The sequence below is a fragment of the Poecilia formosa genome, unplaced genomic scaffold (genome assembly GCF_000485575.1).
Source record: "Poecilia formosa unplaced genomic scaffold, Poecilia_formosa-5.1.2 Scaffold184, whole genome shotgun sequence".
NCBI classification, from domain to species: Eukaryota; Metazoa; Chordata; class Actinopteri; order Cyprinodontiformes; family Poeciliidae; genus Poecilia; species Poecilia formosa.
In genome coordinates, this window is record NW_006800123.1 from 330,235 (window position 1) to 343,631 (window position 13,397).

Below are 13,397 nucleotides of genomic sequence, written 5' to 3' on the forward strand. Positions count from 1 at the left end.
CGTTGTTTGTCATTTAACACAGTGGTCCCCAACCCTGGTCCTCAGGGCCCACTGCCCTGCATGTTTTAGGTGTTGCCCTGCTGCTGCACACCTGGGTTAAATGAATAGGTGATTAACCGACTTCTATAGCAATTGCAGGAATGCAAAGGAGGTAATACAAACATTTGAATCAGCTGTGCTGGAGTCCGGGTTAATCAAAAACATGCAAGACAGCGGTCCCTGAGGACCAGGGTTGGGGACTACTGATTTCCCTGCAATGGAAACAGATACGGCCTCAAAATGAATAAAATTAATTATTGTGTGTCATGGGACTATTACTCCAGAGTAATAGGATTAAAAGATCCGCTTTGCTAGTCATTTTTTTCCTGCATTACACTGCCATCTACTGGTTTCTACTGTAACCTGCAACAGCCTTGCTTACCAAGCCAAATAAATAGTAATGTAAATAAGCAAAGCATGCACTGAATTTTTTTAAAAAACACTTAATAATATTAACAAACCAATGTATTTATGCAACCACACAATATGGTAATAATATGAAAGAATACGAAAGAGTACGTGGTTATTATTATTATTGGTAATAGTAGTAGTAGTAGTAGTAGTAGTAGTAGTAGTAGTAGTAGTAATACTACTACTACTACTACTAGTAGTAGTAGTACTACTACTAGTAGTACTACTAGTAGTAGTAGTACTACTACTACTACTACTACTACTACTATAATAATAATAATAATTCACGAATGTATTTTGGTAAAAAAAAAAAAAAAAAAAAACAGTATAAAACAGTATAAAACGTGATATATAAAAGAAAATAAAAATGAACTGTTTGTGCTACATTAGCGATTAGTACAAAGGCGATTGGTCATTTACCTAAAAAGTTAAATTTATCCCTACAGTAATACGGATAGAAATAATTTTTGCGCTTCATATTGACTTTAGGCATAAAAATCCGGAATTTTACATAAAATAATTCATTTTTAGTGAGACTATTTTCTCCTGGTACAACCTGTCCGTGATGCCCATGAACGCACCTCCGGTAACCAAGGTGATGACGCTATATTCCGTTACCAAGGCATTCTCAAGGCAAACACTAGCTGGTTAGCTAGGCTAGCATATCTCCAGGATAATCTTACAGCTGTGGGATAACGGAAATTTTGCTCAATTTGTTTACTTAAACAAACATATAAAAGATTTTACTGGATTTCGAACTCATCATATCGACTCTGGCTTTTAGTCTTCCTTGCGTACGTTGTCTAAATTAGATAAATTCTGCTTCTTTTTTTTAAAGGATCAGCTCAAGCTAACTTAGTTACGTTGCAAAACAGCCATTATGGTAAGTAGCTGCTGTGAGCTTCGCTGCTAGCTTTCTCTTTCCTTGTAGTAGTGGTGAATTACCCTATTTTTAAATAAAATGCCATTAGAGTAGAACGCTATAGCTGGCATGCAGCACTATGGAATTACTAGCTCATGTGGAAAGGCCCTGCAACGTATTGGCAAGAGGAAATCCTCTTCAAGTTAGCTGATAAGCTAATTGGTGTTGCTATTACATCAACCCTCTGTCTTCATATGCACCTTTTCTCCCCCTGATGTACAATTTATTTGCTAATCTGTTTTCTTTTTGTGTCCACGAAGGCTGACTTTGGGTTTAACGAACACCATCAGTCTGAAATCATCAACTACATGCGATTTGCTCGTTCAAAGAGGCTCTTGAGGCTCAAGGCTATTGACTCATGTTTTGAAGAACTCAAAGACAGCAGGTGATTGGTCATAAACTTCTCCATCATTGTGATCATGTACTTTTATTTAGATGTTTATGCACATCCATAGAGAGAGCTTGTACTGGACAGAGCAATGGTGTGAAAATATTGCCTTGTATTCATATTTAATACCAATTGTATAATCACATGCTGAAGACAAATTCCAGTACCATGCAAGTATTCACACTCCCTGATCTTTGTTTACTTTACACCAAAATTTTTTTTAATTTACTTAACTGAACTTTTGTTCAGTTAAGTAAATTAACTTACTTAACTCACAATGCTCAGTAAACAAAGCACTGTGAAGATTATAGAACACAGCAGACAAGTCAAAAGAAATCCCAAGCTATTAAATTTTTTTAGCAGCATTCCATGACAGCTTGAATTAAAGAGGACTACTTGAAGCTTTTAAGTTAACATTTCACTTTTTAAAGTCGATCAGACTATCAAGGAAATTTTACTCTTTTATTCCATATTGTCTATTAGCCATGCCTAAGAAAATGTAATAATGGTATTTTTGCATGGTGACTCAGTCTTTCTGTTGCCTGGCAGCAAAAAGAGGTTCAAATCACAGCTTTGAGTGTTTCCTTTGGATGCTTCACTCCGACTTCCTCCCACTGTCCAAACATACCTGTTGGGTTACTCTAAATTCCCCTTCGGTGTGAATGTCCATGCTTGTTAGTCCTGTGGGTCTCTGTGTTGAACTGTGATGGACTGGTTACCTGTCTACAGAGTTTAATGACCACTGCAGGTAGGCATTAGCGACCCTACATCATACAGTGCAGACGACGGATGGATGGGAAAACATGTACAGAACTGAATATTTCTGGAAAAAAACAAAACAAAACAAAAAAAACTTTGATATTTTTACTCAATAAAGTTCCAGTTAACTGGAACTGAATGCTTTGTCAGATGAGACTGAGATTGATCTTATTGGCAACAAACACACCATGTGGGTTTGGCATGAAACTGAGAATGAATATGTGTAACATCACCTGTACAGTGGAAGATCTGTGATGCAGTGGGCCTGTTTCTCATCTAAAAATGTCATCAGGAATTCTTTAAAATACTGAGAGATTTGGAAAAAAAAAATCTAAATAAGGGAAATTAACACAGGAAATATAGTGTAATTGAATCTTTTAGGATGGTAATGATCCAGAACTTATGCTCAAATCAACACATATTTATATCCTCAGACACAAATCAACCTTCTACCATGACTATATCCAAATCCAGAATATTCTTAATTCACTCAATCAATGTACTCAAAAGAAGGTTTGACTTTAATAAAGAAGAGTTTGAGCTTATGGAAAAGCAACAAAAAAAAATCTTTATCATGGGTGGCAATAAGTGAATGAGGACGGCTCTGCACATTGATTTTTATGCCTGAATTTCCGTCTGAAGGCTGGTGGAGGACACCTACACAGTGGACGAGGTTAGGGACATGCTGGACGGGCTGCAGATGGTGGTCCGGGGGGAGGTGGAGATGGAGCTGATCAACACGGCCCACACTAACGTGCTGCTGCTCAGGCAGCTTTTCTCTCAGGCCGAGAAGTTTTACCTTCGACTCCAGAGCGATGTCTCTGAGCTGGAGAACAGGTGAGCTGAAAAGACCCTGACAGTGATACTCGCACTGGCATCCAGACAGTCATAGCACGGGAAGCTGTTAGAATCCAAAAGTTATAACCGTACTCACTTGTTATCTCTGCTTTGGTGGACATTTTTCAACCGTTCTCTTCTTTCTCATGTGAACTCTAAGTTAACAGTAGCGCCTGAAACAGGCAGCCCTTTAAATGTTAACAGTTACGTTGAACTGTATCACATTTTACTTCCTCTTCAGTTCTTTTCAGATCCAGATCTCTTAGCATGTCATTCACCGGGTAAAAAGGTCAGCAGTCTTTACTGATCTACATGCGTGCAACCCAGGTTTCCATCGTGTCGGTTTCCCTTTAGATCTGCAGTTGGTTGGGCTAAAAACCACAAACTGTCACCTTTTTCATTGCATTTTCAAATTCATTTTTGTAGAAATAGAAATAGAAGCTTATGTTTCAGAGATTAATTCTGGATCTTATTTAAATACATTTTTTATGTTATTTTATATTTTACCAGAAAGAAAGGTCAATTTAAAAGTTATTCCCCACATTTCCACTGTATCATTGTGTCTAGACAAAGGTCACAGATTTGGTCTGAGTGGCGAAAAGTTTGGAAACCTCTGCATTCGTTCCTAGAAGAAAGTTTTTGGAGTAAAACCTGAAAACGAATGTCTAACGCAGACATTTCTGTAATAAAGAATGTTTTGAAATTGTTTTAACTTTTTTATTTTCTAACAAACATAAATCTAACAAATACAATATAGCAAATTCCCCTTTTGAATGGAATGACTGAAATAAATGTAACTTTTCAATTATTAAGAGGGATGGGCAAGACGCGATAAAGTGTTTGAACAAGAATGAGGAAACAATGTAGAGTTAAACTCCTTCAGTCAGAGGCATCTTTGGAATCACTGTAATACTGAGTGCTACAGTAGATCTTTCCTACCCACAGTTATAAGCATCTACAACAACTCTTTTAAGAAACTTAGAAAATATAACTTATGACATTTAAATTGGATTGAACCCCCATTTTTAGCGATACTCACTTAAATTAAACACTACAAAACCGCTTTCTGTTCATCAAATTTAATACTGACAGCCTGTTTGATCTGACTGTGAGGTTCAAACTTACTGAACTTAATATAACTTTTGCCCTCGTGACCTCTCACCTTATAAAACACAGTGTTTTGATGAAGATACTTTGTTTATAGTATAGCAGGCACATGGTGGGTGGATGAGCAACTTATGAACCCTTTTTGTTTTCCTCTCCAGGCTACAGCTGTACGTGACTGAATAGGTGTCTAAAGCTAGGAAAACGCCCCTTGTGATAGGGCTACGTGTCTTCAAATGCTTTTTAAAAAACCACATACAAGCTTTGTAGAGAACAGGGCTGCTCACCACAAGCATGTGCCTTTACAACATAAGTGCTAAACTGCCGCCAGGACCGAGGGAGTTCACTTTTCCTTTGCCAAACATTCACGACCGCCAAATAGTAGATTGTGAGGGTTAGCACAGATGAACATCAACACAGAGGTTACGCAACTGTTGTGAAATGAACGTCTTATCAATGCTTCAGTGTTGCTCGCAGATTGTGGTTGTAAAATCAGTTTACACTTTTTAAGCATGTAAGCTTTTGTTTATCTGCTTAATTTTTCAGATAATGAGCATTTAATATCTTTTTTCTCTCTCTCGCCCTTTCAGGGAGCTGTTAGAGCAAGTGGCTGAATTTGAGAAGACTGACTTTAAAATAACCAATAAGGTTTGCAAAACACTTTCTTCTTCAGACATCAGGTGAAATTCACGTCTTCTTAGATTACCTGCCCCCACATTTGTTGTAAATGTCAGGCTGCCTGGCCTATATTTGTAGAAGTGTGGTTCTGAAGTCACGCGTCACTGAGGTTCACCTGTGGTTTTATGTTGCCATGTCTAAAACGAATAAATAAATGTTGCAGTGCAATGCAATGCTTTTGCATGACTGTATGAATCTTGAATTCATTTCTAGCTAAACCAGGAAACAAGTAAACTCAAGTTGGCACCACTGAATGAGGGTGGGGTGTCTGAGCTTCTTAACAAGGTAAAATTATTTTTTTGTATACACTGCCAACCATAGTCATCATAGCCATAATGATGGTTATGAAGTTACTGTTTGAGACTAGTGACTTTTAACATGTAATATTTGTGTTATTGTTGCCTAGAAAGTTGGACCTTAGCTAAACTTTTTTTTTTTTAGATCCATCAGAAAGACCCAGGCAAAAAATCTGGTGGTGATGATTGACCACTTTTCTCATCAGAAATGGTTGAGCTCCTTTAAACTTGTTGGTTTCCTGCAACAGAGCTGATCTTTTTTTGTATCATTAAGATTGTAGGGGTTACATTATTAAGGGCTTCAGCTCCTATGGCTAATAAGTCTCTGGCTAAGTCACAAATGACAGCTCTTAGTCACAGATGACTAAGAGAAGTCATTTGTGACTGGAAGACTAAAATAATTAGTAAACTTAACCTGGAGTGAGCTGACCGCTGAGCCCTGGATCCTGGAGTTTGACATAGCCCAAAAAGTACCAAAAAGTCACTCTGTAAGAGATGTGGGCCCACCAGCTGCACAAAGACGCATCAGAATCAGGTGCAATGCAGGCTGGGTGTCTTACAAGGTTCTGATCATGAAACCTTCTGACAGCATGTTTGGGGTTATTTTCTTCTCTTGGAAAACTTAACTGTGTCCAAAGTTGTCCTTCGTCTTTATTGCTCCTCTCTCAGTTGGTGCAACGCACCAGTGCCACTGGTTGCTCCTCTACCCAGTAGCTAACTTGCTTGACAGTTAGCTACTGGGCTGTTGTTGAACATCCTCGAACATTCCTTGAACATTCCCTCAGTGCCGTCTCCATCTGAGTTTTTGCCTCACAGAGCACCTGGAATTGCCTTGGACCAGAACCCTTTGAAAATATATGGACTATTGTTTTGAGTATCTGTCCAAAGGAAAACAAACCCTTTAAACTAATTACCATTTCTGATAACAAGAGTGGTCAGATTATCAAATGCATCATTAATAGTCCAACATTAATGGCTTCTATACCCTTGATGAGCGTTTGTTGTCTTCTGGTTACAAAGTTAAATAAAATGCTCAAACCAACTAATCTATTTCTATTCTGTTTTAGGAGATAGCGAAACTACAAGAGGACAATGACAAACTGAAATCCAGGCTGCGGACTTTAGAATCACAGGTAAAAAAGAGGCCTTTTAAACTTAGTCTTTTATCTTTCTTAGTTAGCTAGTTGATCATTTTTTTAATATGTGATTAATTTCATCAGGCCATGAGTGTACTAGATGAGAAAGCAAAATTAGAGAGAACTCTGAAGGATCTCCAGAGGACACAAGGAGAGCAAAAGGTATTGCATTTAAAATGATGTGCTACTTTCACTACTGCTTTCCATTTCCTTTATTTTATCTTTACTATTTATGTTTGATTTTTGTCGCCTGCATGCTTACCACCATTTGCTATTATCTGCATGGTATGTATGAACCTGGATGAACTCTGTAGATGCTGTTTTGCCGTGTAAAGCCAGTTATTGCCGGTTATTAACTGGTTTTCTTCTGCGTTTCAGCTTTCTGCTCAAACAAAGGAAATCAACAACCTGGAGGACACAGTAGCAGCTCTGACGGAGGACTATGAAAGATCGCTTAGTGCCAACGAGGCAACCCAAAAGGAACTGAAGGAGAGTCTAATCACTGCCAAGCACGAACTTCTGCGAGTGCAGGAGCAGCTGTCCTTGGCAGAGAAGGTACCTGCTGTGGAGCCTTTTCTCTTTCTGATAAATTAATGCAATAAGCATTAATGAAGTTGGACTCCATGGACTCACCTTGTGATCCACACAGATCATTTTGATTCAGTCTGTGAGATGAGACACAAGTAGAAATAGCCCTCAAATATCCTCACATTTTGTCTCTTTATTTGTAGAGGGCGTTTCATACAGAGCTGTAACACAAAGCGCTGGAGCAATGCAATTTAACAGAGCTCTGTTCAATCTGTTAAACAGTCAGGCTTAGCAAGGAAAGCATTAATCAAAGAGGCATTCAGGAGCTCCATGGTAGCTCTGGAGGAGCTGCTCAAGTTGAAAACCTGATCACAAAACAGCTACTAGTCAGGCGTCAACAAGAAAATCCTGGTTTCACATGCCTTGTGGAAGAAGCTGCTCTGATCAAATCGATTTTATTGACCTACATAAAAAACTCCCATGTGGCGGAAAACCTAATTAAGCATAGTGGTGGTAGCTTCATATATTGTGAGGGTGCAGGTTAGAACGGCCCAGTTAAAACCCAGACTTAGGTACGACATCAGCTTTCTAGTCGGTGGACAAGACTAGAAAACTGATGTTGACAGACACTCTGCAATAAATCTACTTGAGCTGTTTTTGAATAATTTCAGCTTATTCAAACTGGTTCTACAAAGTATTTACTCGGGGTGGGTAAATACAAACACACCCCACAACTTATAAAAATATACACCCCCAGTTGGTTGTGGTGGATGATGGCTGCTAATACTGAACCAGGTTTCTTCCTGTTTAAGGAAAGCAAGGGAACTTTTCCTCTCCACTGTCGCTACATACATGCTCAGTTTGAGGTAATGCTGTAAGGTCAATAACTGGATGCAATCTGTTGCTGGCTCCTTAGAAATGTTTTAAACTGATTTGAATAATAAACTCAGTTTAATACACTGTTTGATAACTTGGATCAACTGGAATGCATTTATATGCATAGAAATAGGCTGAACTTTAAAAAACATTCTCCATTTTCCTTTTAGTTCAAAATTGTGCACTACTTTGTGTTGATGTATCGCATAAAAAGAGGGAAGTTTGTGTTTTAAACACAACAAAATCTAATAAAACAAAGAGTTCATGAGATATTAATACATTTCTGAGATCCTGTATTTTGAATGTTTATTCTAATACTCTAAGCCTTCCTCTTTTTGACACTGGTATGGAGGAAGCAAGACTTTTCCATGATCACTAACATCATAAGATCAGACAGCTGACTTCATCTCAGGAGTTTTGTGTTTTTCCCTTTTACCTTCGGTGTTTTTGTGCGTGCGAAAAGCGCGCAAAATGTCGTGCAATTGAGAGTTATTTTCTCCTGCACTTCCCCCTGAACTGTTTAGATCACTTTTGAAGTTCAGTCTTGGTGGGAGTTCTAATTTGTGGCGCTATTGTTGTTTTTTCTTTCCCCTCTTAATGTTTTGGCATTTGTGGATTGTGTGTAGGAGTTGGAGAAGAAATTCCAGCAAACTGCAGCGTACCGCAACATGAAGGAGATTCTGACCAAAAAGAACGAGCAGATAAAAGAAATTAGGAAACGATTGCAGAAGTGAGTTTTCGCATTTACACTGATATTCTAAAAATAACACAGTCCTCAGTTACTGTGATGCATCTTGCATGACGTTTATCAGTTATGATCAGTTTTGTTTACCATCACACGTTTTGCTTTCTGTTCCAGATACGAGCCAGACGACTGAGATTTCGCATGTTTTCATTAGAAAGACGGGACCAAAATTTTTCTGACTGATTTGGGACAAGAAACTACCAGTTCTGGTGTTTTCTATTTTTATTTCTGCTTTGTCTGGCATTCTCTGTCCCTGTTAGCTTCATTAAACAGCAGGTTGGTCAGCTGGGGAAACCCATGGGCGAATACGCAGAGGATCCGATGACGTGTGTGTTTTTTTTATGGTAGCTGGCAGATTTCCCTCAGTGCTCTATGCAATAAGCAGCATTTACCTGTTTGAAGGGGCCTTGTCCTTTTGCTCACCTGGACAGAACTATACTGCCTGCCTGAAGCTTTGTAGTCTTAGTGTGCCTTGCAAAACTATTAAAAGCTCTAGAAATTTTCACATTTTATCAACATGTTTTGTAGGGGTTTTATATGCTAAATCAACACCGCAACAGTTATCTCAGTCAAATTTAGGTCTGTGCTTTGACTATTCCGCTTTATTGTATCCAACTGTGGCTCCGGCTGTATGTGTAGGGTCATTCCTGACCCCAACAAACACTCTCACACCCACATCCTTTAGCCCTATGTATGTAGCAGGTTCTAAAAGGGTGTCTCCTGCTCTTACTCCATGTATTATCTCCATCCATTTAAACAAAAAAAGCCTTGCAATGTTATTTTATAACCCAAATCTGCTCCAAACCTCTCTAATTGACATCTGAGGCCTTCAAAGAACAACTAGATTTATACTGAAATAAGAATACACACAAGTTATTTACTACCTGGTTGTACCAGAGTTTGCATAGGGGTCTCAAAACAAAAGCAAGCCACACCTTTCAGAGCCACGTATTTTCCTTTTGTAGCACAACTTGTGTCGTTTTATCTTATAAAATCCCAGTGAAATACACAACGCATCAAAATGTTGAAAAAGGAGTATAAATAGATTTGCAAGGCACTGTGCAGGACATTGTAAGTAAATTCTCATATTTTGCTCATCAGTCTTAACTTTAGCAGCACCTTAAAGTCCAAGGTCCAAGTTTAAGACAAAGTTACAAATAAACTCTAAACCACTTTCCATTTTAGGACACTCTTGCTAATCTAAACATTTAATAATATTAATATTCCACTCTAAAATATTTCCAATAATCTGTAACTACAATGTATCTGCTCTTACATATAGATGTAAAGGGCCTAGAATATTTTTGGTGTTGAATCCTTGCATATTTTTTGTATTGCTGTACATAAATGATTTTCATGATATAAAATGCTCTTGTAGAGTGTGCATTTAACCGGTTTGTGAAATTTTAATGGGTTAATAAAAAGGTGTGACCAAATGCATGTTGTCATTTTTTTTGTTTTAAATTTAGGGTTTAAAAAAAGAGTAGAGTAGAAAGAATACAGTGAGCTGAGTATAACAAAATAACTTACATTCAACAAGGGGGCGCCAAATTGCAAAAATCCAAAGAGCGTGGAAACATTTTATTGCACCATGACTCCCATTTTGATTGATATAAAACATTATATTGATGTTTTTTTTATAGCTGCTGTAGATCTTCATGCTGCAACCACCACTGAGTATAGTAGACCCAAACATTATCTCACAATAAAGCTCTAATTGCACTGTGATTAAACTGTTAAGAGAGCAGAAAGTATGATTTTTATTGTCACATTTTATCAGATCTAATTAGCAATCAAGCAGCTCTTACAGGATGATGCGCTTCCTCAATTCTTGAAATAACAAACTATGAGGAAACAACAATAGATGATGTCAGACGTTTCAGAAGTAAAATAAGTTTCAACTTTAACGGCCAAAATTACACCTGCGCCTTGTTCTTTGTCGCTTCTTATTTTCTGAGAAAACATTGTGACAAATGAGCCATGAGAACCGAGAAAGTGACAAAATAAGATGCAAAGTGGTCAATAGCTAGTCAACCGTCATCTCTTCGCTGTTTATATTGAAACTATAAAAAGCCACAACGTCCTGAGCTAAACTGGTGTTAGTTTTGCATCGAGTGGGGGAGTTGCATGCTTGATATACAGTGCCTGTCAAAAATACTCCTACTAACTGAGCAATGTAGAACAAAGAAACTTTTTTTTGGTGTTTCACTGGGATTTTGTGCGATTGGGGGACATGAAATAGTGCAGAATTGTTTTGTGGAAGAAAATAATAAATTTTTCATGCATTGCATTCAGATCCCGGTGGAACGTGGTGGTGGAAGCAAAGCTTTTCTTCAGCAGGGACATTGAATGGATGGCAAAACTTAAAAAAATAAAAACGCTGCTTGCAGATGTTTGTTTTTTTAATTATCTAGTGACTAAATTTGAGCTTTTTTACTAAGAGGAATGTGTAAAACTCTCCACTTGGTCAAGATATGTCTTCACATTACAATTGCAATTGCACTGAAAGGCGATTTAGCCAAAAATACCAGAATCAACTTTATGTGCATAAACAAGAAATTTGTTTAGTTTCACAAGTTCGCAAACATTAAATATAAACACATAAACTTCAGATCAATATCTACACCAAGCATTTTTTTTGTTTTGTAAAATAGTGCAAATATTGGTTGTGTTCAACAGAGAGAGAGCCTGAGGCAAGAAACTTTGTCTGTGGTGGCTGGTTTATGCAAATAGCGCTCTGCAGCGCTGACCTGAAGCTAGAAGAAGTTTGTTGTTGTAAAGCAAAACTTGAAAAAGTTTGAGGCGTGTACAAAGTTTTTGAAGAAAGAGGGAAACGAAATAATTAACAACAAAACCAGCTTTATCACACTTATTTGAGTATCTGTGGAAACAAAGGGCCTAAGAATTTGTACTAGCGCTTGCATGTGTGTATGCAGTTGAACCAAGTGGGGGAAACTGATAATTTCAGATAGGATGCCACAGTCGAGCAGTTACAATCTCCATGCACGAAATAAATCACAGCTAGCAGATACAGGAAGTGGTGGCAGCCTTCTCTCGGTACCAAACGCAATCTCTCGTACTGCCGAAAGCTGACAGTAACAGTACTTTCCCACAATACGGGGCAACAGTTAATAAATTCAAGAGTTGCGCACTCAATTCAGAGCAGCTTTCTGCTTTCTGACTTGGCATCAAAGGGGTTTTCTCAGTTTCAGTAGCAGAATAGAAGCTTCTGTTGTTTGGTGTTTCAACGGAATCACAAAGCAAATGCTTGCTAGCTAGGATTTCATCAGAATTTCACAAAGAGGGGAGCGGTACAGTGGAATTTCTTTCTTGATTTTAGGTAAGAAAAAAAACAGAAAGCAAAAATGTGCGTTTTACTTTTACTTTACGTATGAAACCAAATACACCCCCTGGTGAGTGGAGAGGTTACTCACCTCCAGTGCATGCTTGTTAGCATGGCCTGCACTTTAAGGTGCTCAGTTCAGAAATCACTCAACGCTGCAAAACAGAAATAGAAAAGATGACCAAATTGTTTCATAAGTAAAATCAATTGGAAAGCATGTCTGACTGAATTGAGATGACTATTTTGTAATGTGTCTCGAGATGACATTTGTTGTGAACCAAATCAGTTCCTGCTAAGAAGCTTCAGATGGTTGTTGTTTCCATACTTCGTGATTCTCCTCACTTGTCTTTTGTTTTCACCTTCATCTCTTTGACCTACTGACAGCAGTAATCTAGTTTTTAAAAGGTTTAGGAGCAGCAGGTTGCTTGGTATTTGTGCCACAAAAAAAAAACAACACACACACACAAAAAAAACAGCAGATTAAAATCAGTGCTTCTGAATCCGGTTTTGACTCCTTCCGAGAACAATTGCATGTTCTGATTCATGTCTTGTTTTAACCTTTATCATGAGTAATTTTTATTCTCAGTAGCAAAGATGTCAGCAACAAAGCTATGATCTGAAAGTGCAAAGCTATGATTTGAGTTGCCATTCTCTGTACAGATCGTTTCTTTTGTTTGAGTACTTCAGGTTCACCCCCCTTTATTCTAATGCTACAAAATGAAGCACAAACAGCTGTTCTCAGGAGTCGCCTCATTAGTAAATATAGGTCACATTTTAATCTCAGTTTAAATTCAGCAGTTCTGTGAAGGCCTCAGAGGTTTGTTAGAGAACAAACAGCTTCGTGAAGACTAGGAAACACAACAGAAAGGTCAGGGTGGAGGCCTTCTAGATGTTTAATGCAAGTTTAGGTAATGTGGAATGTCATCATCTGAAACAGTTTGGAGCAACTGCACACCTACAACACATCTAAACTGAAAGCCTGAGCAGCCAGGATTAATCAGAAAAGCTACGAGGAGGATACAGTGAAGGAGTGCTCAAGTATGGGTAACCAAGCTCGATTCTGTCCGTCTCCTCACTGCTTCTCTTAAGGCCTCGACCCTGGATAATGTCTCGAGCATCACAAAGCAGCTTGTTTGTCTACCCTCAGTTTCCTGTCGGCACACATCCATCTGGATCCTGTCAACCTCAACTACTGCAGAATCCATGTACCCACCTCCGCTCATCTCAATCGTCAGGCTCTAAGCCGTTGCAAGAGTCATTCATCAAAGTCTACAATGCTTACTCCTCAATCTGACCACTCACCTTTCTTCTCAGTTCCTCCAGTCCCTTCCTGCC

The 13,397-nt window shown here is 38.4% G+C and overlaps 1 protein-coding gene across 2 annotated transcripts; it reads left to right on the forward strand.

Moving 5' to 3' along the window:
• Positions 1-1,067: 1,067 nt before the first annotated feature.
• lztfl1 (leucine zipper transcription factor-like 1) lies at positions 1,068-10,155 on the forward strand. 2 transcript variants are annotated; one of them, XM_016678530.1, is made up of 10 exons: positions 1,068-1,333; positions 1,633-1,757; positions 3,162-3,356; positions 5,051-5,108; positions 5,352-5,423; positions 6,502-6,567; positions 6,655-6,732; positions 6,967-7,125; positions 8,601-8,704; positions 8,834-10,155. In XM_016678530.1, the coding sequence occupies exons 1-10, from the start codon at positions 1,331-1,333 to the stop codon at positions 8,850-8,852; spliced, it is 879 nt and encodes a 292-aa protein (XP_016534016.1). In that variant the 5' UTR covers positions 1,068-1,330; the 3' UTR covers positions 8,853-10,155. The 2 variants fall into 2 exon arrangements, with proteins under 2 accessions (XP_016534016.1, XP_007565998.1); XM_007565936.2 differs by having other exon boundaries at positions 1,070-1,333; positions 6,949-7,125.
• The last annotated feature ends 3,242 nt before the right edge of the window (positions 10,156-13,397 follow it).